Source organism: Aspergillus aculeatinus (assembly GCF_003184765.1).
Source record: "Aspergillus aculeatinus CBS 121060 unplaced genomic scaffold BO66scaffold_58, whole genome shotgun sequence".
Taxonomy (NCBI): Eukaryota; Fungi; Ascomycota; class Eurotiomycetes; order Eurotiales; family Aspergillaceae; genus Aspergillus; species Aspergillus aculeatinus.
Genome location: NW_020291527.1, coordinates 81,330 through 104,542, shown reverse-complemented (window position 1 = coordinate 104,542; position 23,213 = coordinate 81,330). Strand labels below are relative to the sequence as shown.

The window sequence follows — 23,213 nt, the reverse complement described above, 5'->3', positions numbered from 1 at the left end:
CTGACGGTTCGCCCACGGGAAACTGGGTTGCGATCGCGGTATTTATAGGAGACCCGGTTGCTTGATGCGGTAGTTACCATACTGTAGTGTAGTTTAAAGCAACATGGGACGGTAATAACACAGCCTTTGATCATGGATTACGAATAAGTCATGGGTGGGTTGGCCAATGGGGATGGTGGGCCTCCACTGGCTCTAGTTAGGGCTTACAGTTGTAAGCGTAAGCACTAGGTTGCCTGCCGTAGACAGCAAGATACCTTGTCCACCGAGTAAGTTAGTATTAGTTAGTTGGTTAGTTAGTACTAGTACCTTAGTCACCACACTAACATCGACGGGGGCTCGATCTAGTGTCCAGTCGCCGCCATATGCAAGGATCATTTGAATTGACGGGCCTGAGATGATCGCTCCTCATTTCGCCCCTATTATTCCGACAAATATGGTTCCTTGATGCGCCCGAGTCTAGTGCTTACTCGTGCGTTGATGGTCTCTGCTTCCTACGCCCCCACCCACCAGCAACAGCATTATATACAGACAGTTTCATTCTTGCTAGTCTGCTATTTTTCCTTGACTTGGTGTCTCTTCGCCCGTTATCACGCGGAGTAGTAGGCTAGCCCCGTCTCCCCCCTCGATTTATATCCACGAGCACAAGTCCCTCCATTTCAGTCGTCCCTGTCACTCGAATGAGATTCTTTGCAGATATATACAAGTTTCAAGTGTCCGATAGTACTCTGCAAGGCCAATAAGCACCTCTGCTCTTGTCCTGCACTTGTACAGAGTCCCACAGCCATAGCTAAGACACACAAGATCGACCACAGTTAAGCATTGAACCTCGTTTTACTGTTCTTGCAGTATGCGCCGTGGGACTCTGGCTGTATACGCAGCGAGTCACTCGATGTGAGTCTAACGTCAGTGAGTATACGCTTGTTATTGGCACAGTAGGCAACCCTGGGAACTCTTGGATTCCTGTTCACGTCGACACTGTCAGTGTCACAATCGTTGGTTACCTCGGTAAGTGACCCTATCGGATTCGTCCAACTTAAGCCGATGCTAATTATCTTCAAGTGGTCTATGCTGGCGGTGCTGGAAAACGTGCCACTGGGCTAGCCGGACAGGGATGGAGGATGTTCTGAGTCTATGAGCGGCTCTGTCATGTTTGCGCACATAGAATCATACTAACTCTCTGAAGCAGGTTATTGATGGGTTTTTGTGTCTGACTCCTGATCTAGATACCTGATGCACTTTGACTTTGAAGGGCCATGGTCAACCCACGGTGGAAGAAATGGACTTGTGTTGCCTCTCTGATTACGGCCCTGGTGTTTCTGCTTCTTTTGGGGATATGCCTGCTTCTCTTGCGGGAGGGCTGAGAGGGGAGCTAGGCTTGCCCGGGGGGTGATATGGACGGCGGCGGTCCTCAGGCGCGTGAAGGACACTTTACTTTAACCCAGCCAGGCAAGAATCGACCCCCACTTTTTAAGTAACAAAAACATACAACAGAAGGGATTCGCTGGTGGTCACCCACCCAACTACTAACCTCCCGGCGTGTGGCTTGAGTACGGCTGAGCGGACGGGAAGCCCTATTTTCCACACCCTGTGGTCGTATGTGCCAATTGACTGTCTAGAAGTCACTATAACTAACGTGATTGTCTACTACATTTCCATTCCATGTTGAAACTCACTCCTGTCGCCACCTGCGTTTGAAGCAGTGAGTTTTCTTAATCACTGGCTCCAAGCGAAACCTCTCAGAGCCCTCTCCCCGAAAAATGCTCCCTGGGTCCTGATCGGTCCGAGGACAAAGAGGTCCCTTACGTGAACCTTTCGCTGATCGCGATATCATGAGTAGTGAGATAAATGATTAACTTTAGTCCAAGTCGACAATTAGGGCTAACTTATGCACTCCGAGGGGGTGGGTAAGCCCGCCCCCACCTAGAATATGTCCCGGGGACGCGGGCAGTATCTCTCGGCGCGTTCTCATTATGGGCCTACTGTACGCTTCAGAGGTTATCAAGGCTAGCTTAGACAAGCTCTTTGGGAGATGATCTCTGAAAGTTTGAATCTTATGTACATGTAACTGTTGCTGGTGCCGAGCTCTAGATGTATGCTTGTTTATGTTTATTCTTTGGCTCCCGCCAGACCTTCTAGCGCCTCCGGTCATATCCCGTACATTCAACAATTGAAGTACGGATGACCCATCCGATCCATCCGGACCAGGTTGTTCCAGCGATGCTCTTGCCATAACGCGCGGCGGTGCCGTCGCGCTTCCGGCAACCCCATAGGCCAGCTGCCGGTGTTTTGCAGGATCTTGTCAATAATCTCCTGGGGGAGTCGGGCCGCAGCGCGCAGGGTCTCCCCGACCGCTTGTGCCCACCAGTGATGCTGCTGCGGCGGCACATTACGGGTGGAGCAGATGCGATAGTGCGGGTCAACCAGATGCAAGGTGATGGAACGATAATGCCCCGGGCGGCTGGAATCGGCCAGGGAGAAGGGCTCGACGCGGTGCTCGAGAAGGTTGGGGAATGCGATCACACGCCCTTGCGAGAGCGAAACTGCACCTTTATCCTGCCATGTCCTTGCTGTGGGATTATCGGCATCGAGGTCGAAGCTTGAAAATCCTAAGATCTGTGCCAGTTCATTCAGATCCGAGTGGGTGTTTTTCCCATGTCGCCGGGCGGGCAGCAGTCGGGGATGCCACTGCCACTTTCGCCCTTGCTCTTTGTACTCCCTATATCGATAGAAGCTTTCATCTAGCTTAGTATTCTGACGGAAGGCGATTCGGGGTTCGGTAATATTGTCGATATCGTATGCAAACACGGCAACAGCAACAGTGTGCTCGTTGAGCTGGCCTTCCATGTGCCAGTCCGTGCCTTTGTAGTCCCGACTGTCGGGGGTAAGCTCGATGTTCTCCATGTTGACGATGATTTGTAGTCCCTGCAGACGGAAGGTGTCCTGGAGCCGAATTGTATAGGGTTTGTGGGGCGGTGTGAGCGGCTCGTAGGGAATATCGTGCCAGTCCTTCCTCTCGCGGACTAGATCCACCACAGCTCTCTCGTTGTGGCGCGCCGTCTTCCACTCTTCGTAAGAAAATGCGGTCCCTGGCTCGGGGTGACAGAAACGCAGCCGCCGCTTTAGATTGCCTTGGATCTTCCCCCACGCGTCTTGCTGCCAGTCGTCCGGGGCAGGAACGGGAGTGTCAGACCCGTCCTCAGGGAGCTCGAGATACTCCTTCGCGCGTTGCCAGAGGTCTGATTCGGGGGGCGGCAACTCCTTCTCTTCGTTTCCCTCCACGTCTGGATAGCAGTCCAGCCGTTCTTGCGCCTCTCGGTGTCTGCGGCGACCTTCGTCCGTGTCATCTCCCACACTGTCCAGAAGCGCTTCTCGCGCTTTGCGGTACATCCTCTTCCTTCGTGGCCCTGGGACCCGGAAGGCGAGCAGCCATTCGGGAAGCTCATTCTCCCATTCGACTCCATACGTGATGATCCGGAGCGGGACCGGCCCCAGCTGGCCTTGGTTCAGGATATCCTTCCAGCCGCGCTGTCCCTGCACCAGACAGTCGTTCCACAATGGAATCGCCCGGCTCATCAGCGTCTCGATTGCCCGGTAGAGGTGCTTGTGCATCGGGTGTAGATTGTTGATGTACGATGCGAGGCGCACCTGCGTTGACCCTGCCTCGCCGATGAACTCCACTTCACACGGTAGAGCCTGATAGTTCGCGCTCCACCGATAGTGAGGCGCTGTTTCATCATCGGCATGCACATGCCGGGCCTCCTCCATCTGCCTCTGAACATCCGCCGCATCGGTCCTCTTATCCACATGAGTGGGCGCAAGGGGAGTCGCTCCCTGGTACGCGCCCCACACATCCCCCATCTCCACTCGACCCCCATCCGCCAAGACCAGACTCCGCCCATAGACCAGCGGAAACAAGGTCGGGTCGATGATACTTAACCGATGCCGTGACCGCCAATCCACCATCCCGGATTGCATGAGGGCGCCGAGCACCGGCTTCACGGCGCGTCGGAACTCCCCGGCCAGCTCCCCCGTCTCTCGCGCAGGAACATGGTCCGACTTGCAAACACAGGACCCCGTGTCTAGCACCCGGATATGTCCCTTCTGACGATATTCGACGGCCTTATCGCGCAGTTCCCGGACGCACCAGGCCCAGGCCCGATCACTCAGCAGGGGATTCATCGCGAGGGAGGCGATGCTGTCTTGTCGCCAGCGCGCCACGATCCCGTCATCGAAGACGTCGACATGCCAGTTGGGGCGGTCGGTCAGACGGTTCATAGCGGTTGTCATGGCCAGCTCCCGGGCGGTGACGGTGGGCGCCTGTCGCCACTCTTGGATGCCGTGGGCAAAGCGCGCGCCGGATGGGAGCTCGTATGTCAGAGGAATCGTGCCAAAACCGGGTACTCGGAGCGGGCCGTCGCCGCTGTTGTCGAAGGTGATAATGGTGGGCTGGTCGGCTTGGTCGGCAGGAGGCGGATAATCATCGTGCATGATGGAGAAAGAGGGGGAGAAGGGTGTTCTGTTGATTGAGATGCAGGTAAAAGGAAACTGGGTGAGGTGGGATGAAAACGTGAAGCCTCGCGCAGAGAGAGAGAGAGAGAACTTAAAGGGGGGGAGATCCGACTAGTTTTGTGTACTTGGTCAGGCAGGGTCGGCTAGACCCCTTTGCTGTTTAGTCTGGCATTCTATCGACCCTTGTAGCTGGTATCTATTAGCTGATAAGACAATTGAACAGAAATCTGCTCACAGATAGCCGGGTGAGTACTTGTACTCTGTGGTTTGCTGAGCAGATATGTGAGAGTATATCCGAGTCTGGAATAAATTTAGATTTCAATTGGAACACTGCTCACCAGATATCCAGACCAAGATCTCACTTGCTTAATGGTATAACAGAGGTAACCTTCTCTTCTCGTAATCCCCTCCTTGAGGTTCCCTGTATATGCACCGGGCACGAGGCTCAGGTTGCACCAGTTTGCATGGTTGATTTGCATTGTTCGCTCTTCCGTGCGCAGCCACAACTTCAAATCTCCAACTCGTCTTCGTTGGAAACCTGCCATACAGAGTTGACGTTCTTCTTGTGCTACTGACATGTCAGGCGATGGCGGATGAATGTGTGCGCGGTGGTACCCGATTAATCGGGTTAGAAGCTCGAATGCCCCGGTAAATTATATATGTTGCAGAGCGCGGGAGCTCCCAACGAGCGTTGAACTTCGCAGTAAACAACTCTAGGTATACTCTGTCTACAGGTCTGTCGTATATAATATATCACCCGTGGAATATACATAGGGCATGAGAAACAGGATTTGAATAGCCGCACAGTCACCTAAATATAAACTCAACCCCCCCATCATATACATCCACATCCACGCAAGCCCCTTCTTACCCCGTGATAATGTCACAAATCATGCAGATGACATCATCAAGCCCGGGTGGTCTAGTGGTATGATTCTCGCTTAGGGATTCCAAACCCAAGCATATCTGCGAGAGGTCCCGCGTTCGATCCGCGGCTCGGGCCTTGTTTCTTTTGTTTTTGTTTTCCTCGACTCTGTCTTAGTTTGAGGTAGTCTTATATTAAGTAAGTCAGCTTCTGACATCATAAGAGCCCGGATGGTCTAGTGGTATGATTCTCGCTTTGGGATCCACATCTTAAATGCGAGAGGCCCCGCGTTCGAATCGCGGTTCGGGCCACTCTTTTTGTCTTTGTACACGCTGTTCCCTTCAAGGAAGGTTGAGCAAGACACCGCATAGGTGTATTGATTTTGTTTTGTCTGTGATGCGGTTGGTTGGTAGTTGTCTGCGATCGTACACCAGTCCTAGGATGTGGGTGTCCATTGGTTTTGGCTAGGGGGATTGTGTTCCATGGTAGGGGAAGGCTCGAGCCATGTTTACTTCCTTATTCTTGTTCGATTCTAGAACTAGACGCAACACCCTGATTAATGGTCTATGTTACAGCGATTTTCCCACCCACCCCTTGTTCACAATCTAGCACCCATATAACACCCACTAAATATCGATATCTGCACAATCAATGTAATCATTAGTCATGAACCCAGCCCGCTGACCTTGACAGGTATAAGATTGCCTGTCGCACTAAGAATGTAACGCCCGTGCAAAGACCCTAAAACGAGCCGTAGTACTCCTCGAATTCATCCTCAGGTTCAGCGGCCGCCCCCCTACCGGCCTTCGGCTTCAGAACGTCGGTGATGCTGACCAGCTTGGAGTAAAAGTCGATGACCCGGGGGTGGACCATGACCCTGCGGGCGTCGAACCGTGTAACCTGCAGGCCCGCCTTGGAGGTTGCGCGACTCAGCGCGACGTACGCCTGGCCCTTCTCGAACACCTTGCCCAGATCGACCTTGACGCGCTGCAGGGTCTGGCCCTGCGCCTTGTGGATGGACAGCGCCCAGGCCAGGATCAGCGGCACCTGCTGGCGCTGCGCCTGCACCTCGCCGTTGGGGAGCTCGATCTTCCACGTCTCGGGCTGGCAGAGCAGATGCCGCTCCGTGCCGTCGGGCTGCACGAAGCACACCAGTGGCCACTTGCGCGTCGTCACGGCGGCGCCCGCGCCGACGGCGGCCGCACCCCCGTCCTTGTGGGCGAGCGGCTTGAGCTTCTTGCGGGCCCGCGCCAACCTCGCGTTGTCGTCGTCGTCAAAGTTATTGTCGCCCTCCTCGCCATCAGGTTTGTTGCCCCCCGAGAATTCGTTCTCGTTCTCAATGTAGTAGTCGAAGGTCGCCTCGTCCATGAACGCGACCACCCGCCCGATCGATCCGTTCACCAGCGTGTCCTCCATGTTCTTGATCAACATCACCTGCGCCCCCTTCTTCAGGTGGATCACCGGCGGCGCCATGCAGTTGGAGAGGAGCTTCTCGCGGAACTGCGGGTCTTGGATCGTCCCCGAGTCCTGCGCGGTGAAGGTCATCACTTCGCCCGAGAGTCGGTTCATGCGCGCACTGTTCGCGTGGTCGACTTCTTGGCGGGTGGGGAATCTAGCCAGCTGTCAATATCATGCCTGGATTTTAAGGGGGGAAAAGGCTTACAGCTCAGTAGCCTCGAGGGCGTCGTGGAAGTTCAGCGGCCGAGAAAGCTGCTTGAAGGTTTCGATGGTGCGCGGGGTCAACTTGCCCAGGCGCATCTCGTTCAGCATGTCGGCGAACTCCGGGTCCTTCTGGCGGAAGATGTGGGTGAGCAGGATCGTGTGCTGGATCGAGGTGTTCCAGGTCGAGGCCGCGAAGGCGAATTTGGCCTCGCGGTTGCCGCCCTCGGGCACCGGGGGCAGCTGGAAGAAGTCGCCGGTCACGACGAGCTGGATCCCTCCGAACGGACGGCCGTTGTTGCGGATCAGTCGGGCCACTTCCTCCAGCTTGTCGAACAGGTCGCCGTCGACCATGGACACTTCGTCGACGATGAGCACCCGGGTGCGCAGCCAGCGATTCCGCGCCTTTTGGTTCTTCTTGATCTGCTACGCCGTTAGCCATGGCATTACGCCGTCATTCTTGTGCGGCGCGTTGGCCAGATGCTGACTGACCTTCTTGACCAGCTCGGGCACCGGCTCTTTGCCTAACCCGATCCCCGCAAAGCTGTGCAGCGTCACGCCCTCGATGTTACAAGCAGCGAGACCGGTCGACGCTGTTACCGCGACCCGATCCGGCTCCCGTTTGTACTTGTCCCGCAGCTTCTTGATGATCTCCCGCATCAGCACCGACTTTCCTGTTCCGGCCGATCCCGTGAAGAAGATACTCTTCCCCTGCTGCACCACGGCGTCCAGAACGTGTCGTTGCTCGTCACTGAGGAAGATCGACGCCACCTGCGCCCGGGGTGGTGGCAGCTGGCCTGTCACGAGCGCTTTCATTTCCTTGTTCTGCCGCCGCAGTTCCCGCTGCTCCTCCTTGATCGCGCTCGCGGACTTGTTCCAGATCGCCGTCTGCTTCGGACGCGCAGGCGTCACGGGCTTCCGAGATCCCATACCCCCCTCTTCGTCTTCCTCGTCCAGCCATGGTAGTTTCCGCGGTTTTTTGGCAGGCGCCTGGAAGTGGGACGGGGGCGACGAGGACCAGGGGTACTGTATGCTGCTCGAGGGGGGCTGATTGTCATCGGCGGGCATCGGAGGGAGGTCGGGGTACTTCACGGCCGCCGACGACGTATCGCGGGTGGGTGTCTCCGTCAGGTCGACGACCGAGATCTTATCGTCCGCAAACGCGCTGCTGAGATTCGGGTATCCCGCCATCCCATCCTCCTCCTCTTGCTTCTGTTGTTTCGTGATGTTGGGCGGTCTGCTGATCTGAGTAGCCACTGCGGCGGCGGGGGCAGCGGCGGGGCGAGTGAATGGGTCGGGAGCCTCGAAGTCCAAGTCCTCGTCATCGTCAAAGTCGTTCTCATCGAAGTACACCTCGTCGTGCAGCGATCCCAGCGTCGATTGCGTGCTGGTCATCTCGATCTTCCGCTTGACCCCTAACGACGACGCCAGGGCCGCCGGTTTGTGCAGCGGTGCGGCACTGCTGTTGTTGCGAGCCCCGAGCGTGGACTGCAGCGGAGCCGCCGGCGCGGCGGGGTATCGGTTGGCAGCTCGCTGGAACATTGGAGGGGTTGGTTTTCGTCCGGACGGTGACAATGCTCGACGGCGAGAAGACGGAAGAGGGGGGAGGAGTCGATACGAGGCGGATCGCGGTGGTATCAATAATGGACCATTGGAAGTGGTGAATTGACGATATGAACCCGATGACGCCCGTACGTGGTGTCTGGCGAGGTGCATATGCTGGCTTCTCGGGGCCGATGGGGTCGGGGTCTCGAGGAGGAGAGGAATTCTTGTGGAGGTGGGGTTTATCCTATCTTGTTATTGATGAGTAGTGGTTTTTTTTTTTTCGAATTGGAAGTTAATCCGCGTTCCTTTGGAAATATGCGCGTTTTTGTTGATTGGATACGCGCCCGCGCCACTCCGCCCTTTATCGCACGTGACATGTTGATAAGCCGTCTTGCCCTAAGCACGTGAAAGCTGGTGCTGGAGCAGACATGGCTGTAATTTGGGTTGGCTGTGAGTCTCTTGATCTGTGATCAAGATTAGTATTGTGTCGTAGAGTGGTTCATGGCTTCTCAAGCATAAGCCTAGACAAAGTGAGAGGGGCGCCCACTGATACCACCGAGTCACGTGATCACGCATCGCCTTTGCGCGCGATCCGGCGCGAAGTCGGGGAAGCAAACCAAGATTCACCCCATCGCACAGGCTGGAGGTCCCATTCTGCTCGGCGACCATGAACGATGGCTGAGACTGCGGGCGCAAGTAAGTTCCCTTTTGAACACTACGATTGCGACTTCAGCACTAAGCCACAATGACCTGGAATAGACAAGGAGCATCCCCTCACCGGGGTGGTTCTCTGCTTCACCTCAATCCTCCCCGAGCAGCGGGTAAAGTCTCGATCCCACCCACACCCTGAAGTCATGGCTCTTCCCACCACGATAATGTCCGCTAACATCTTTGGAAATGGCCGATAGTCCGAGATTGCCTCCGTCGCGAGTCAGATGGGAGCGACCCACAAGTTCGATCTCACCTCCGATGTCACTCACCTGCTGATCGGCGAGGTCAATACGCCCAAGTACAAATTCGTCGCGCGGGAACGGGCCGACGTCACGGTCCTGAAACCCGAATGGGTCGAGGCAGTGCGTCAGTCGTGGATGAAGGGCGGCGACACGGACATCCGCGCGCTGGAGGCCGCGTACCGATTCCCGGTTTTTGGAGGCTTGTCCATCTGTATTACGGGGTTTGAGGATAGTGAGTGTTGAGTTCATCGGACACAGATCTGGGGGCTCGTCTAACAACTTTTTCTTTTTGTCTTCAGTGTCGGTTAGGAACTACATCCAGGACACAGTCACGGCCCATGGCGCCGAGTTCCGGAAAGACCTAGTGAAAAGCACCAGCCACCTGATCGCGCGGAGCACCGAGGGGGACAAGTACAAGTTCGCGATGCAGTGGGGGATCAAGATCGTCTCGATGAAGTGGCTCACCGACAGTCTCGAGCGGGGGATGGTTCTGGAAGAGGCCCTGTACGACCTGCAATTGCCGTCGGAGCAGCATGGCGTTGGCGCCTGGCATCGAGCCTTGCCCGCGCCCAAGCCCAAGGCTGCCTCGGGGGCCGACAGTGAGAATCCCTCGAACAACCCCCGACCCCGGAAACTGCGCCGTATCGCGAGCACGAAGCTTGGAGACCAGAACGAAGGCATCTGGGGCGATATCATTGGCATCGGGTTCGAGGCGGGCGACTTTGGCCGGTCCAAGGGGAGCCAGCAGAGCGAGACCCGGGCCTTGCGGAAGGCTACCTCGGGCCTCCAGGAGGTGAAGTCGTTCGCTAGCGAGACGACCATGGCGGAGGCGCAAGAGTCCCGTCCACAGCCACCACCGGAGCCGGTCGCTAGCAAGGATGAAGGGTTTCTGCATGGCTGCTACTTTTACATACATGGGTTCTCGTCGAAACAGGTTTGTGTCTCGGGGTACGGATGCCATCGGGCTAGAAACTAATACCTTTGGCAGACGAACGTGCTACGCCACCATCTATCGTTCAACGGGGCACAATTGGTGGGATCCTTGAGCGAGTTCACCCGATCGGACATCCCGAAAACCGGCCACGGTCTGTACACAATCGTTCCTTTCAAGATGTCTAAAGCCCAGGTTCCTTCCACCGATGATTTGGCATTCGAATGCGAAGTGGTGACGGATATGTGGCTGGAGAGATGCCTTGATGCGAAAACACTCGTGCCTCCAGAATCTCACGTCGCAAACACGCCCATTCCCTCATTTCCGGTCGAAGGTAAGTCCTCTCGCTTCAAGCTTTAAAACTGTGTTCTGACGGTTCTAGGATTCTCTGGCCTTAAGGTTTGCTCAACCGGGTTCTTCCGTATCGATCTCTTGCACTTGTCCAAGCTTGTCAATCTAACCGGTAAGGGACATTCCGGCTTCATATTAGACCAAGACTAATCTTTTAGGCGCTACATACAACGAGTACCTGACACCCAAGGCTTCTGTGCTCGTCTGCAACGACGCCAGCGCCGTGAACCAGGACAAGCTACGGCATACTCAGGAGTGGGGAGTGCCAGCAGTCTCTGCGGACTGGCTCTGGGCCTCCATTCGCCATGAGAAAAAGCAACCTTTTGAACCCTATCTAATTCAAAAGCAACCCACCCAAAGTGGCAAGTCTCGGGAGACGCGAGCTGGCTCGCATCCGGAGCAAAACGGGCCAACCTCAGCTACCAACCAGCCCACGAAAGCCACGAAAACAACCGCTCATCACCAGACTGGCCAACCAAAAACCCGAATCGATGGAACAGGCCACCCTTCTCGAGCAACCGACACCACCAAAACGGATGAGCTTGATCCACGGCACGAAGCACCATCCAAAGCGAAGCCAGACGACCACACCCGAGTCCCTACCCCGGTCAAAGAATCGCCCATCAAGAAGAACTCAATCACCTCCACGAGCTCCTCACCGCTCAAACGCAAGATCTCCGATGTCTCCACCGGCCCGACCGCGCAATCCGTCATCGACCTGGCCGTCAGCGGCCTTATGAAACAAGCCCGCACCAATTCTGCTTCTGAACCCGGGGACAGCCACGGTGACCGGCCCCGCTCCCGCGCGCGGAAACCGCTCCTCGGACGCGCGCCCTCGAGCCGCACCAACAGCGGCGGCCTCGTCTCCCTCGACCAGCACCACCCGCAGACGAAAGCGTTCTCGTTCTCGCGCGCCAGCTCCATCGACACCCTCAACGACGACGGCTGCGGCAGCGCCATCTTCGACTCCAACCACCCCGCGGACAGCGGCGGCATCCTCTCCCGCGCGAACAGCACCGCCGTCCGACTCGAGTACCTGGACATGGAGGGCAGGACCGCCAGCAATTCGATGGTCATGTCCGAGTACGAGCATGAGTACGCGGGCGAGGAGGACGAGAACGAGCCGCCGGCCATGACGCAGCTGGACTACGAGGATCCGGACGCCGTGGCCATGCGCGAGCAGTTCTTGCATCAGGCGGGGAAGGCCGTGGCGAAGAAGAGTGCCGGTAAGGCTGCCGGTCTCGGGGATCAGCAGCTGGTGCCGGAGTTCCGGGAGCTGGAGAATGTGGGGTGGGGCGGGGGACGGAGGACGAGGCATGGGCAGAAGACGGTTGGGGAGGGATTTTGAGTTTGTTCTGGTATTTGAATCGGTTCTTCCCGTACGACCCTGCGGTTGGGGGTTGGGGGTAGGTGTTTGATTTGGATCCTTTTAGGGTTGAATATGTTGTTCATGATATGCGTGCATGGCGCGGCGTCCTTTCTCATACATGCTGAATACATTGTGCTTTTGGTTCCCCATTCGTGCCTGTGCCTTTGCCTGTGCCTTTGCCTGTGGATCTTGATTCCTGTGATCTGAGAAGAAATCTAAAATGCTTTTTCCGAGGGCGGTCATCTTTCCAATAACCATTGGGGGCTCAGATCTCTTGAGGCCTCATCGTGTCATGCAACTACCTGAATCTCGAAGCCTCTGTTGCGTCGGTAGTGGCATTATTCGACCACTGGCGACTTGCTGATCAGGAGAGCAGAGGCAGAGCAAGTCATTGAACTACCTTCATCCTGATGTAGTGAGAACGACGTTAGGAGTGATCCCCAAGAGTGCCAGAAGTGATGCCTGCTCCCTGCATGGTACATCACGCTGACTAATCCGCCCTCGACTACATCGTCCCCTGCAACTATCCATAACCACAACCACTCCTCCAAATCTGTCCGTGTATTCGCAGAGCCCAGCTCCAGTATGCTTTCCTTCCGTAGATCCTCCAGGAGCCTCAAGCCTCGAGCCTCGAAGCTTAATAGCGCCACTATCCATCCTTTGTCGAGGTAAAACACATCCAAAACACACTACCTTTTACCCAGTTGCGGAACACCCCTAACTTCCCCAGGCAAAGCCATCGCCCGCGAAGAGCTATTCACCTACACCAATGGCCATTTCCTCATCGACGAAGAGACCCAACTCCGTCGACGATACCTGAAGTTCGACATCGACGCTCTCTGCGATCTCGCTGCGACAGCAGGGGCAAGCCCATCCCCGATCCGAACGATTGAGAAGCTCGAGGGAGGGTTCAGCAAAGCCCTGCTGCTGACGAAGGAGAATGACGAGGAGGTTGTTGCGAAGCTCCCATATCATATCGCGGGACCAGCCTCCCTGACTACCGCTTCTGAGGTCGCGGTTCTACAGTATGGTATGTACCCCTTATCTATCAATCTTACTGATGCTCATATGGTATCAGTTAAGGACTATACGCGTATCCCCGTTCCAGCAGTGCTCTCCTGGTCTTCGGACAGTTCGAACCCGGTCGGAGCCGAGTACATCATCATGGAGAAGGCGGCAGGGGTTCCGCTGTATGAGCGATGGGAGGGGATGGCGGAGATCGAGAGGTTGGGGCTGATCCAGAATCTGGTGAAGCTTGAGGCGCAACTGTCGGCCATTGCATTTCCTGCGTACGGAGGGCTCTATCGAAGGGTTGATGCGGACCCGATACGGTCGCCACAGGCGTGTGTGGACGTAGACTCTTCTGATCGGTTTTGCGTCGGGCCATCGTGTCATCCTTCGGAGCATGTGGCTGCGACTGATTCATCTGCCCCCCGGTCTGAAAGCTTTAGCCATGGGCCTTGTGAGTCCTCACCACAATAGATCATGGTTGGCTTCAGCTAACCGATCTCCAGGGCGAACTTTATCAGACCTAGGAAAATCCATCGCAAAACGCGAGATATCCCGGATCACGCACCGACAATCAACCCCCGGATTACCATTCCACCAAGGCAGCATTCAAGAGCAAACCCAGCTTCTGAAATCTGCAGTCAGTGTATTCCAGCGGATCGACTCGCACCCATCAATCGGCCAATCGGCCCAGCCTACACTATGGCACACGGATCTTCACATGGGAAACATCTTCGTAGCTCCGGACGAAAGCTCGAGAATCGTCTCCCTGATCGACTTCCAGTCCCTGGCCATCCACCCTCGATTCCTTCAAGCCCGATGGCCGGTCTTCCTGAAGCCACCAACAAACTACCCCAAGGGGTTAGTCAAGCCCACACTCCCAGACGGTTTCACTTCCCTCGACGAAGAAAGCCAGGCAGCTGCTCTGCAGGAATTCTCCCAGGCCAAGCTTGCCAAAGCATACGAAGTCGCCAAATTCCTCGACGACCGCGTCGCCCACGACGCGATGGTGAACGTTGTGCCCCGCGTCTTTCGGGAGTTGTTCGTCCGCTGCGGCGAAGTCTCGGAGGTGGGAACCGTGCCGCTGCGCGAGTGTCTGATTGAGATTTCCCGGAACTGGTCGGCGCTAGATTTCACGAGTGAATGCCCTTATTCATTCAGCGATGAAGAAATCAGTCGACACGAACGCCAATTTGCGGAGTATCAGGCGTGGAATGATGTCCAGCAACTCGCGATGGAGTGCCTCGATACCGACGCCGAAGGGTGGATTGCGCCGCAGCTGGATATCGCCGAGAAGCGGAGGCAGAATCGGGAGTTGCTTGCGATGTGGATTGAGCGGGCAGCCGAGGAAAGAACATCGGATGAGGCAAGAGCCCTGTGGCCGTTCCCGGAGTCATAGCAGGTTTTTGGTCAACTGGAAACTCATACTCGTCAGAATACTAGGGAGCAGATCTAGCGATAGCGGTCGTGCACTCGTCTGATTATGTCCATCCCTGTTTCAAGACCGACCGGGCAGGGTCGTGCCGCCCTGGGCCCGTCGCCTTCGATCTTCCTGCTGCGTGTTGTTAGAAGCTAACTATACCAATATCATTTAACCGGACCTGGAAGTGGTATCACATTAGCACGTGTTAACCATGCCTAAGAATGGATCATGCTGAAATTGGTCAGTGGGCTGGCAGCCTCGCCATACTGTCTCAGACCACGCCCCCTCTATGTCCTCTCTTTGACTACACTCATTTGCACAGCAAGTAGTATGATCAGCGTGGTCTATACTCTTTCGCTTCCTGTCTTTGCTATCAGGTACGCAACTTCGAAGCAATGAGCCGTATACTGCCGGAGAAGGTTTGGTCTGGTCAATAGCGCTGAGATACAACTCTGACACAGGCGTCTCATGTCTCACTTTTGTTATCCCATGATCAAGCCTACATCAAGCTCTGCTAGTCACTGACGCAGTTACTTATTATCATCATCACTACGTATAATCTCATATCTGAGCCAGCTCGTATGTTGTCGGCGTTCCTGAGTAATCCAGCCCACGTGATCCGAGGCGATTCACCAAGCGCGTTGCGCACCTTGAGAACTCAGATAGTTCAACCACCAAGAATCATATGACCACATCAAGATAGCCTACCCCTGAGTCTTCAAAGTCGCTTACATATGTACAGTTGGCCATTACTGCATATCTCGAATCAAGAATCTCCAAAATAGCACCACCAGCTGAGTGAGAACGAAACCCACCAAATCACAGCAAGACAAGACCCAGGAAAGACAACAACAGCAAGGTAGCCAGGCAGAAAAGAAAAGAAAAAGATACTATTGACCACGGAACTCCCTCACCAGCCCTCATGCCAAAACCCAACCACCTGAAAACTCCCTACGACCAACACCTTCAATTTCATACTAGACCGAGGCGTGCATCATATACCCATCCATTTGCATAAAGAACCTCATTTCCAACCAACTTCACCATCTCAAGATGACGCCTTCACCTGCTCCTTCCACCGCTGCTCCACCACATCCAAACCAACCCACTTCTTCATCGTCCCATCGAAGAACCCCAGCGGCAGGAGGCCCGCGATCCGGGCAATCATGGCGAGCTTGCCGCGCCAGATCCAATACGGCGGAGTGCGCTTACTGAGGTCGCGGACCACCTGCTTCGCCCACGCCGCGGCGGGGGTATCATTCTCGGGATCGGTATTGGTCAAGGCGCGCTCCACGGTCTCCTTGGCGACATTGTACAGGGAGGAAGCAGGCAGAGTCGGATGCGGCGCCTTATCATGGAAGGTGGACTGGACCGCGCCGGTGACGAGGTTGACCACCTTGATGCCGAAGGGCTCGAGCTCGAGCCGCAGGGTCTCGGTGAAGCTGGAGGCGGCGGCCTTGGAGGCGTTGTAGGCCCCCGCGAAGGGCCCGGTGGCGCCGATGGTCCCGGAGATGGAGGTGTGGTTGACGAGCAAGGTCGGGCCGCGGCCGGGGCCACCGGTCCGGGCCGACTCCAGGAGTAAAGGGAGGAAGGCCTGGGCGACGCTGATCAGCGACCAGACGTTGAGCTCGAACAAGTCCCGCGCGATCGGGATCTCGATGTCCATGACGGGCATCGAGTACCCGCCGCCCGCGTTGTTGATCAGCGCGTCCAGCGACCCGCCCGTCAGCTCCTGGACGCGGGCGACGCAGGCGCGGATCGACTCGTCCGAAAGAGTGTCCAGCAGCACGGTCTCGATGCCCGCTTTCTCGGCCTCCTTGAGCTTTGCGGGGTTGCGGGCCGTGGCGAACACGCGCCAGCCCGCTTGGTGAAATTGGAGCGCGAGGGCGGATCCGAGACTGCCGTCGGAGCAGCCGGTGATTAGGACACTGCGCTTGGATGACATTTCTTGTGGTGTTTGTTTGTTGGAAGGTGTGAAGTCAAGGTGAATTAATTTTCGAGCTGCTCTTTGCGAGAGCTCGGGTCTCAGGGCGGCAGACGACAGGGGCGATTAAATACGGGGAACAAGGGTCAGCTTGCTGGAGTTGATCCCTGCTCCCCTTCGATACACGAGACTATTGCATCCATGATGCGACAAAGAATGAACATCGTGTTGCTGGCTGGATTCTCTGTAGAGCGCTTGTCGGTGGTTGTTAACACCGGAAGGAACAATAGTAAGGATCAGTGGGGACAATACCAGATCCCTGACTCCCCGAGTCTCTGCCAAGCAAGGGAAACGAGATCAACCCACGACAACAAAGACCCCAACACGAGTACAGTACATTGCAGCCTCGTCCAAATTCTGGCACCTCCCATCGTATCGGTTTATACTCATCATTGCCCGGGGGTCGACACAGTGCTGGTAGCAGTAATTGTTCTTTCGGACCTCGATAGTCCGCACGGGATAGTAGGGATAAATAGATAGGGACCTGGACCTGCGGCGCAGAACAAGTGTGTCAGACAGTTGCTCCGAGCAAGTCGAATCCAGCGAGAGGGCGTCCGTAGCAGCTATGTGGAAGCTGTAGGGGGGCACTTTGACACTTTCTGAACAGGGTTTATCATATAATGCGATATAAGTAAGGCAAAGTTGATCGAATCAAGTAGATCAAACCAGCAGATGCCTTCCAATGCTATTCCCTCAACAGGTAAATTCAGCTATGCGAGGCCATTCGAGAGGTGGAGCCAGCGAAGAACCACCGAGGTGGGTGGTGCAGTAGTGAGCGGCAGCCTGACTACTGAGGCTGCAGGGCCCGTCAACATATTTCTTTTCTTCTCTCCCTCATCTTCTGAAGCCGTGCGGACCGTCTCGGCGCTGCTCGACCCTCAGGACGACGACGACGACGAGGAGGAGTCGGAATCCGAAAGACCCGCCCAATCGGGGCGCCAAACCTCCGCGCCACCACCTCCTTTGCGTGTCCAACCCGCCGCCGGACAACATGCGGACACGTCCGGAAGTGTAGCCGCAGCTCGGGGACCCGAAAAGCGCGCTCGACCGCCTCGCGGCCCCGCCAATTGACCCCGGGGCCCCACGCATAGTACTCATCCCAGATTTTTGGATTCCGGCGGCGTTTCGGGCGAGATCGCTCCCAGAACTCGGTGCACCCCAGGCAGTAGGCCCCGGACTCGGCCGCGCGGGTGTGCGGGTCCCAGCAGGGGAAGGCCACCGTGGACGCCTGCCGGCAGTGGAAGGTCAAGCCATGATAGTTCCGGTACGTGGAGCTCTCGCGCGGCGGTGGGGGGCTGCCGCGCTGCTTGTGCAGGGCTTCGGCCCGCGTGATGTCGATGAGCATCCGCTCCGCCATCGGATACTTGCCCAGCAGGTCAAACGCGGTGTAGATGACCGGGAGATGGCACCAGTCTTCGAGGGGCAGCCGGTAGAACTGCAGGACGTCCTCCAGGGAGGCGACGCGGTATCGGCCGTGCCACAGGAAGCACGGAAAGCACACCCGGGAGAGGGCCGGAAGGTAGAGGTAGGGGCCGAAGTTGGCGCAGGTGCGGCACCGTGGGTGGCAGAACTAGTGATACAGCTGTTGGATCGAGAAGTAGTGCGTGCATTGGGCCAGGTCCAGTGCTTGGAGGGTCTCGGCTGCGTGAGTTCGGAGAAGGCGATATTCAAAGAGAGCCGCATCAACTTGTTGGTGGATCGTGGTGTTGACTAGTCGTAAGTTGCCAAGGGCGACCATGTCGAGATTCAGGAAGATCATGCGAACGATCTCCAGCAGTAGTGTGTTCCACATCGGCTGTGGATGTTGCTGCAGCGGCGGCGGCTGGCTATGCAGTTGTTGCGGCTTTTGACATCGGGCTCGGTAAAGCCTCACGGCCCTCTGAAGGCGCTCTCGTGGCGCTGAGTAAATTTCAAGAAAATTTTGACTGGGCCGATCAAGGCGGTATGCCAATCCGGATGCCATTTTATGATACAGTTCTTGGGGAGTAAGAGTAGCGTCTACTCCTCATGGCGCCATCATGGTTATTATAAAGAAACAAGCAAGATCGTAATGATACTACAGTGAGATCATCATTGGGGGGGAGGGTCACCATTCCCCGGAATCATCGGCCGACAATGGCCTTTCACCAGCATCATTATTCGATTGATGACGGATGACGTCTGGTGGACTTAGTGGGCTACATCGTGCATTGGTGCCTCAAGGGCGTGGGCAAGCTTGATTGCACAGGATCCCTACGATGCCTATATAGGAGCCTGTATTTGTTCCGTTCAGCACTCTATCCCTCCCTCGTGATTCTCTTGGACATAAAAATCACCCACTATACCCCCATCCGCCCCATTGGGAAAGCTATCTAACCTCCCCAACCCCCGAGGCCGTATCCCGGTCATCCAGCGCCGCCCTCAGCAACCGAATGATCTCGTCGAGCTGCGCGCTCTGACGCTGGTTCACCTGCACCAGCTCTCGCAGCCGGCGCAGCGACTCGTCGTCCAGGCGCAGCTGGGCCTTCTGGATTTTGATCATGGTCTTGAGGAGACTGACTCTAGCCTCCTCCGATGAGGGTGGTTCTGGCAGTGATCGGGTGCAGTCGCGTAAGACGAGATACGTGAGCCGCAGGATTTCGATTTCGGGGTGGAAGACGCCGAGCCAGATGATCGCCGTTTCTAGTTTGCTTTGAGTAGGGGTGGAAATATGAGCCTAGAGAACGAGTTTTGAGGTTAGTGGGGAACCAGGGGAGGGGGACAACGAGAGAGGAAAAGGAGATAGTTGATCTACCTTGCTCAGCTCCTCTGTGCTGGGTGACTGGTGGACTTTCTTCCTTAGAGTCTGGCTGCACATGCCCAAGTGGATGGCATCTGTATTCCCCAAGAGACTCTTGACGCTGAGCAGAAGCTCCGGCGGGAGGAGCTCGAACCTTGAGAGCATCGATTCCGAAGGATTGCTGATACCGTTGTTGGTGCTTTCGTGGACCCCAGGACTGTCGACGTTCTTCGTGGCATGCTCAGCTGCGCATTCTACTTGCTCATCGATCACACTGGTACCCAAGCTCATGGTCGGTGTCTCAGGCCTTGCTCTTGATGATGTTGATCCGGTAGACTGCTTGTGAAGACCGAAGAAAGGGAGAAAGGCGTGGTTGGATGGTGGAAGGTGCATAGTGGGAGGAGCGGAAGCTGCGCAGATGGGAGTGGCTCTCCGATGAACTCATTCTTGTGGCTGTTTACGGAACATAGCCCCGGTTACTGCTTCGAGGATATTTTCTTCTTTATGTGGTTCTCCTAGCGTCACGAGAACTGGCCATCATGCCTGTGACATGCCAAGGTAGATGGAACCCAGACATTATAGGAATCGAGAGTAAGCTTTAGACCTTTGGTCATGGTCAAGGAAACACAGCCAGCTTGCTTGAGCTCGATCCTTGATCCCCTCGTATGGAGGGGACTATTGCATCCGACCAAGAATAAGCATTGTGCTTGATAGCTGGATCTTCCGTGCAGCGCTGATTACAGTATGGAGTACAGTCGCATTGAAGTATGTATGCCAGACAGCCTTATTGTATGTACAATCGGCAGACCGACTAAAGACACCCCCGATAGCCAGGCTGCTCACCGCCCGCCACGGCCCATGTTGATAGTTCCGCTCGGATAGCCTCACGTAGCTGAGTTCATCACTTATCCACGTTCCCGACCAGCCCTCAAGTAGCACTTTGTTCAACGCGTGTCCATCCCATTTCATCGCCCTTATTCACCTGCATCTGTACCAGAAGTACCAGAAGTACCAGAAGACTCACAGCATCATGAAGGGCTTAAAAGACTGGCTCTCCCGGCCACTTCAACTCTTCTTACGCAGCCGCCGCCCACACGAAAAGCGACTTTCTGGCCTAGAACTGTTACCGCTTGAACTTTTACTCCATATCACAAGATTTTTGGCAATCACCGACATTATCTGCTTAGGTCTGTGCAGCCGAACGCTATATGACTTCGTGACAGGTCTCTGCGATCTCAACCCAGTGCAACGCAACAAGTCGATAGCTATTTCTGCCCTCAGCAGACTAGTCCGAGACCTCCCTCGGATGTTCTGCTGCCACTACTGCGCAAGATTGCATCCTATAACCGACGTCCGCCCCCCAGCAGTTGATCAGATTATCTTCACAAAATGCCCGGACCTGGGAGCTCCATATCTGTACCGGGGTGATGGTCCACTGCCTTCGCTAATGTGGTTCTTTAGGGTCCACGGTCTGCCCAGCGGATACAGATTCCAACACTGCCACCTGGTAGCCGTGCTACAGAATCACACTTTTGACGGCTGCTTGGGGATAGATTCTGAGTCATTGGCCTACACCGAGGTGGTTGACTATCCGGCCGATCCCGCCAGAACGACTCTGTTGTCAGTGGAAGGACGGGTCTACGTGCCTGCTGGAGCTGGCCCGACACCACCATCGCTAGTTCTGCAGATACAGCAGTGGGTATTATTTGATGATGACGACGTCGTCTTCTCCAACAGGGACAATGATGTTTCTCTTTCAGTCTTCCAGCATCGGTTCATTTGCGGAGCGCAGAAGCTGGACACTGCGGTGGTAATGGACGCCATTCGATCTGTTGTCCAGCAGCGGGGATTCTCTTCTCTGGACGAGCAACCGCCGGCCGCTACGGAGTGTATGCGGTGCCCAATTTGCGAGGTCGAGTTCCAGATTGCCCTTGAGGACTGTGGCAAGGATGGAAAAGCAGTGATCATTACCAAATGGCTAGACCTTGGGGCGGGAATGGTATACACTCCGAGGGCTTTGACTCCGATCTCGCCCTTGATGTTTCCTGAGGCCTTGTCGATGGCACCTTTGATCTATATCGGGAAAATGAATCACACTCCGAGCAGCCGATCGAATGGGTTCAAGAGAAACAAATCACGTACTATCAAAGTCCCGAGTTTCTGTTTTGATCGTCGAGGGTGCGCGTCAGCCACGGATTCTTTTTTGCTTTCCCAGCTCGAGGCGGAGTCTTGTAGGCACGTACCGAGAATTGCCCAAACTCCTTCTCAAAGTGGACTAGGAAGTTATATTCAAATCAATATCTCTCCAGGTAGGCGTGTGTGTTATATGTAGTGGTTACTTAGGGGCCACGCACGAGGCTTATCATCAGAATCCGACATTGTTTCAGGTCTTCCAGGCGGTAGAAGTGAACAGACTTAGACTTGACCAGTATGTGCTGTTGGAAGAAGAACAAAGGATCAGGCGAAGCGGATGGTTGAAGAGGGAAACCCTCATGTTCGTCCGACTTAAATACAATCCCCTTCCCCACCTCAAGACTGGAGCTGAAAACGGACGACAAGAACTAAAAGCGGAAGGTAATCTTCATTGCCAGAGTCCCGTCCAGAGTCAAGTCATGGCTGTCACAACTGTAGGAAGCAAACTTCATCATCTGCGTCTGACGCTTTGATGTACATACTGAGTACGACCTTACTCCACCGAGGGGACTGGACCTACGAATCAGAGCTCCCACCCCAGTCGAACTATACTGGAAAGTCAATGACACCACCTACTGGCATGTCGATCCTCATATGACAACGCAGAACATCTCAACTTAATCTGCATGTCGCCCCGCTTTTTCACAGATCCAATTGATCGGTATGTTACAGTACTCTCCATTGATGCATTGGTGTCTGATTAGGCAAACGTGCATATACCCCTCCTTCGCAGGGTATGACGTACGTAGCAAGACATTTGAAGTTTATCATGGAGAAGAACTTTCTGATTTATGCTGGATTCAACTCAGAGTAGTTTTGCATCTGACTACGGCATGATACCATACATGTTTATCTCGCCAATGAATCCCATGCTTGCAATAAGAGTTTCCCGTTAGCAATTGATATGTGGGTTAATCCCCACTCCTCCTCCTGACCTTGCTTGAATCCACAGGTTCCTAACATTGCGAAATACCTTGACACTGAGCCCTTTCGACTTCAGATGCATTCAAAGCCCATAGGCACACAAAGTGTCCGATATTTGGTTGCTTTTCCCGCTCGGAGATTGGTAGATGTCCCTGAATACAAATATTCAGAAGAAGCACTACCTCATTAAAATGTCCATACCAGGGAGACAAGAGTCTTCGGGGGTGGGAAACAGAGCAGGCAAAATTTGGTCCGCCCTAGACCCAAAGCAAGTGATAATAGAGCAAATGATAATCGAGGCGATAACCGAAGCGACGTAGCGAGTCTTGATAAACCATATGGTCTCGTTTTCAGATATCCTGCAAAGTAGAGTGTCCAAGCGTCCAGACCCAAACGTCCTTAACATTATAGTAGAGGTACCAAACTTTTCTTTTCGAGGACTTCCTCGCAGACGAGACATACTGTGGAAGTATTTGCCCACTGAGTCTTCGACTTGGGAGCTTTTCTACCTCGACCCTGAATAATATAGGGTCTCTGTCAAGGTCTTCGCCATCGCAGAGAGTATGCACGGGATTGACCAGTAATCTATGCCTGTAGTCCTTGATTGGCTGACGGAATCTGCGAGCTCGATAGCTTTGTCTTTGTGTCTAAGCTATCTTCATCGTAGACAATATGCATCGGATTGACCAGTGCTTCATTTGTCCGCACTGCTTGATCAGTCGAGAGAATCGGGGAATTGAT

At 55.1% G+C, this 23,213-nt stretch overlaps 7 protein-coding genes and 2 non-coding genes across 9 annotated transcripts; 6 read left to right on the top strand and 3 right to left on the bottom strand.

Annotated features, from left to right (window-relative positions):
- Positions 1 to 2,160: 2,160 nt before the first annotated feature.
- BO66DRAFT_474760 (DUF4246 domain-containing protein) lies at positions 2,161 to 4,488 on the bottom strand (the record flags this gene model as incomplete). Its single annotated transcript, XM_025653167.1, has 1 exon — positions 2,161 to 4,488. The coding sequence occupies one exon, from the start codon at positions 4,486 to 4,488 to the stop codon at positions 2,161 to 2,163; it is 2,328 nt and encodes a 775-aa protein (XP_025499588.1).
- Positions 4,489 to 5,420: 932 nt separating this feature from the next.
- BO66DRAFT_t282 lies at positions 5,421 to 5,512 on the top strand. The gene has a single exon. It is a non-coding gene; the product is annotated as a tRNA-Pro (tRNA).
- An 86-nt stretch (positions 5,513 to 5,598) lies between these two features.
- On the top strand, positions 5,599 to 5,684 carry BO66DRAFT_t283. The gene has a single exon. It is a non-coding gene; the product is annotated as a tRNA-Pro (tRNA).
- Positions 5,685 to 6,034: 350 nt separating this feature from the next.
- On the top strand, positions 6,035 to 7,001 carry BO66DRAFT_196804 (uncharacterized protein). The gene has a single exon (XM_025642497.1). It carries the CDS (start codon positions 6,228 to 6,230, stop codon positions 6,717 to 6,719), a length of 492 nt encoding a protein of 163 aa, XP_025499587.1. The 5' UTR covers positions 6,035 to 6,227; the 3' UTR covers positions 6,720 to 7,001.
- A 2,223-nt stretch (positions 7,002 to 9,224) lies between these two features.
- On the top strand, positions 9,225 to 12,161 carry BO66DRAFT_431763 (BRCT domain protein; the record flags this gene model as incomplete). Its single annotated transcript, XM_025650605.1, has 7 exons — positions 9,225 to 9,274; positions 9,338 to 9,399; positions 9,487 to 9,763; positions 9,831 to 10,465; positions 10,520 to 10,796; positions 10,845 to 10,925; positions 10,972 to 12,161. The coding sequence occupies exons 1-7, from the start codon at positions 9,253 to 9,255 to the stop codon at positions 12,159 to 12,161; spliced, it is 2,544 nt and encodes an 847-aa protein (XP_025499586.1). The 5' UTR covers positions 9,225 to 9,252.
- A 606-nt stretch (positions 12,162 to 12,767) lies between these two features.
- BO66DRAFT_414864 (uncharacterized protein) lies at positions 12,768 to 14,589 on the top strand (the record flags this gene model as incomplete). Its single annotated transcript, XM_025649499.1, has 4 exons — positions 12,768 to 12,850; positions 12,887 to 13,212; positions 13,261 to 13,644; positions 13,697 to 14,589. 4 exons carry the CDS (start codon positions 12,768 to 12,770, stop codon positions 14,587 to 14,589), a joined length of 1,686 nt encoding a protein of 561 aa, XP_025499585.1.
- A 711-nt stretch (positions 14,590 to 15,300) lies between these two features.
- Positions 15,301 to 16,771, bottom strand: BO66DRAFT_395159 (SDR family oxidoreductase). The gene has a single exon (XM_025648158.1). The coding sequence runs from the start codon at positions 16,556 to 16,558 to the stop codon at positions 15,662 to 15,664; it is 897 nt and encodes a 298-aa protein (XP_025499584.1). The 5' UTR covers positions 16,559 to 16,771; the 3' UTR covers positions 15,301 to 15,661.
- A 519-nt stretch (positions 16,772 to 17,290) lies between these two features.
- Positions 17,291 to 19,646, bottom strand: BO66DRAFT_442726 (uncharacterized protein; the record flags this gene model as incomplete). Its single annotated transcript, XM_025651453.1, has 4 exons — positions 17,291 to 17,393; positions 17,455 to 18,167; positions 18,954 to 19,292; positions 19,371 to 19,646. The coding sequence occupies 4 exons, from the start codon at positions 19,644 to 19,646 to the stop codon at positions 17,291 to 17,293; spliced, it is 1,431 nt and encodes a 476-aa protein (XP_025499583.1).
- A 754-nt stretch (positions 19,647 to 20,400) lies between these two features.
- On the top strand, positions 20,401 to 21,354 carry BO66DRAFT_307141 (uncharacterized protein; the record flags this gene model as incomplete). The annotated part of the gene is made up of 1 exon (XM_025643254.1): positions 20,401 to 21,354. A coding segment is annotated over one exon (954 nt), but the record flags the coding sequence as incomplete, so codon positions are not given.
- Positions 21,355 to 23,213: the final 1,859 nt, after the last annotated feature.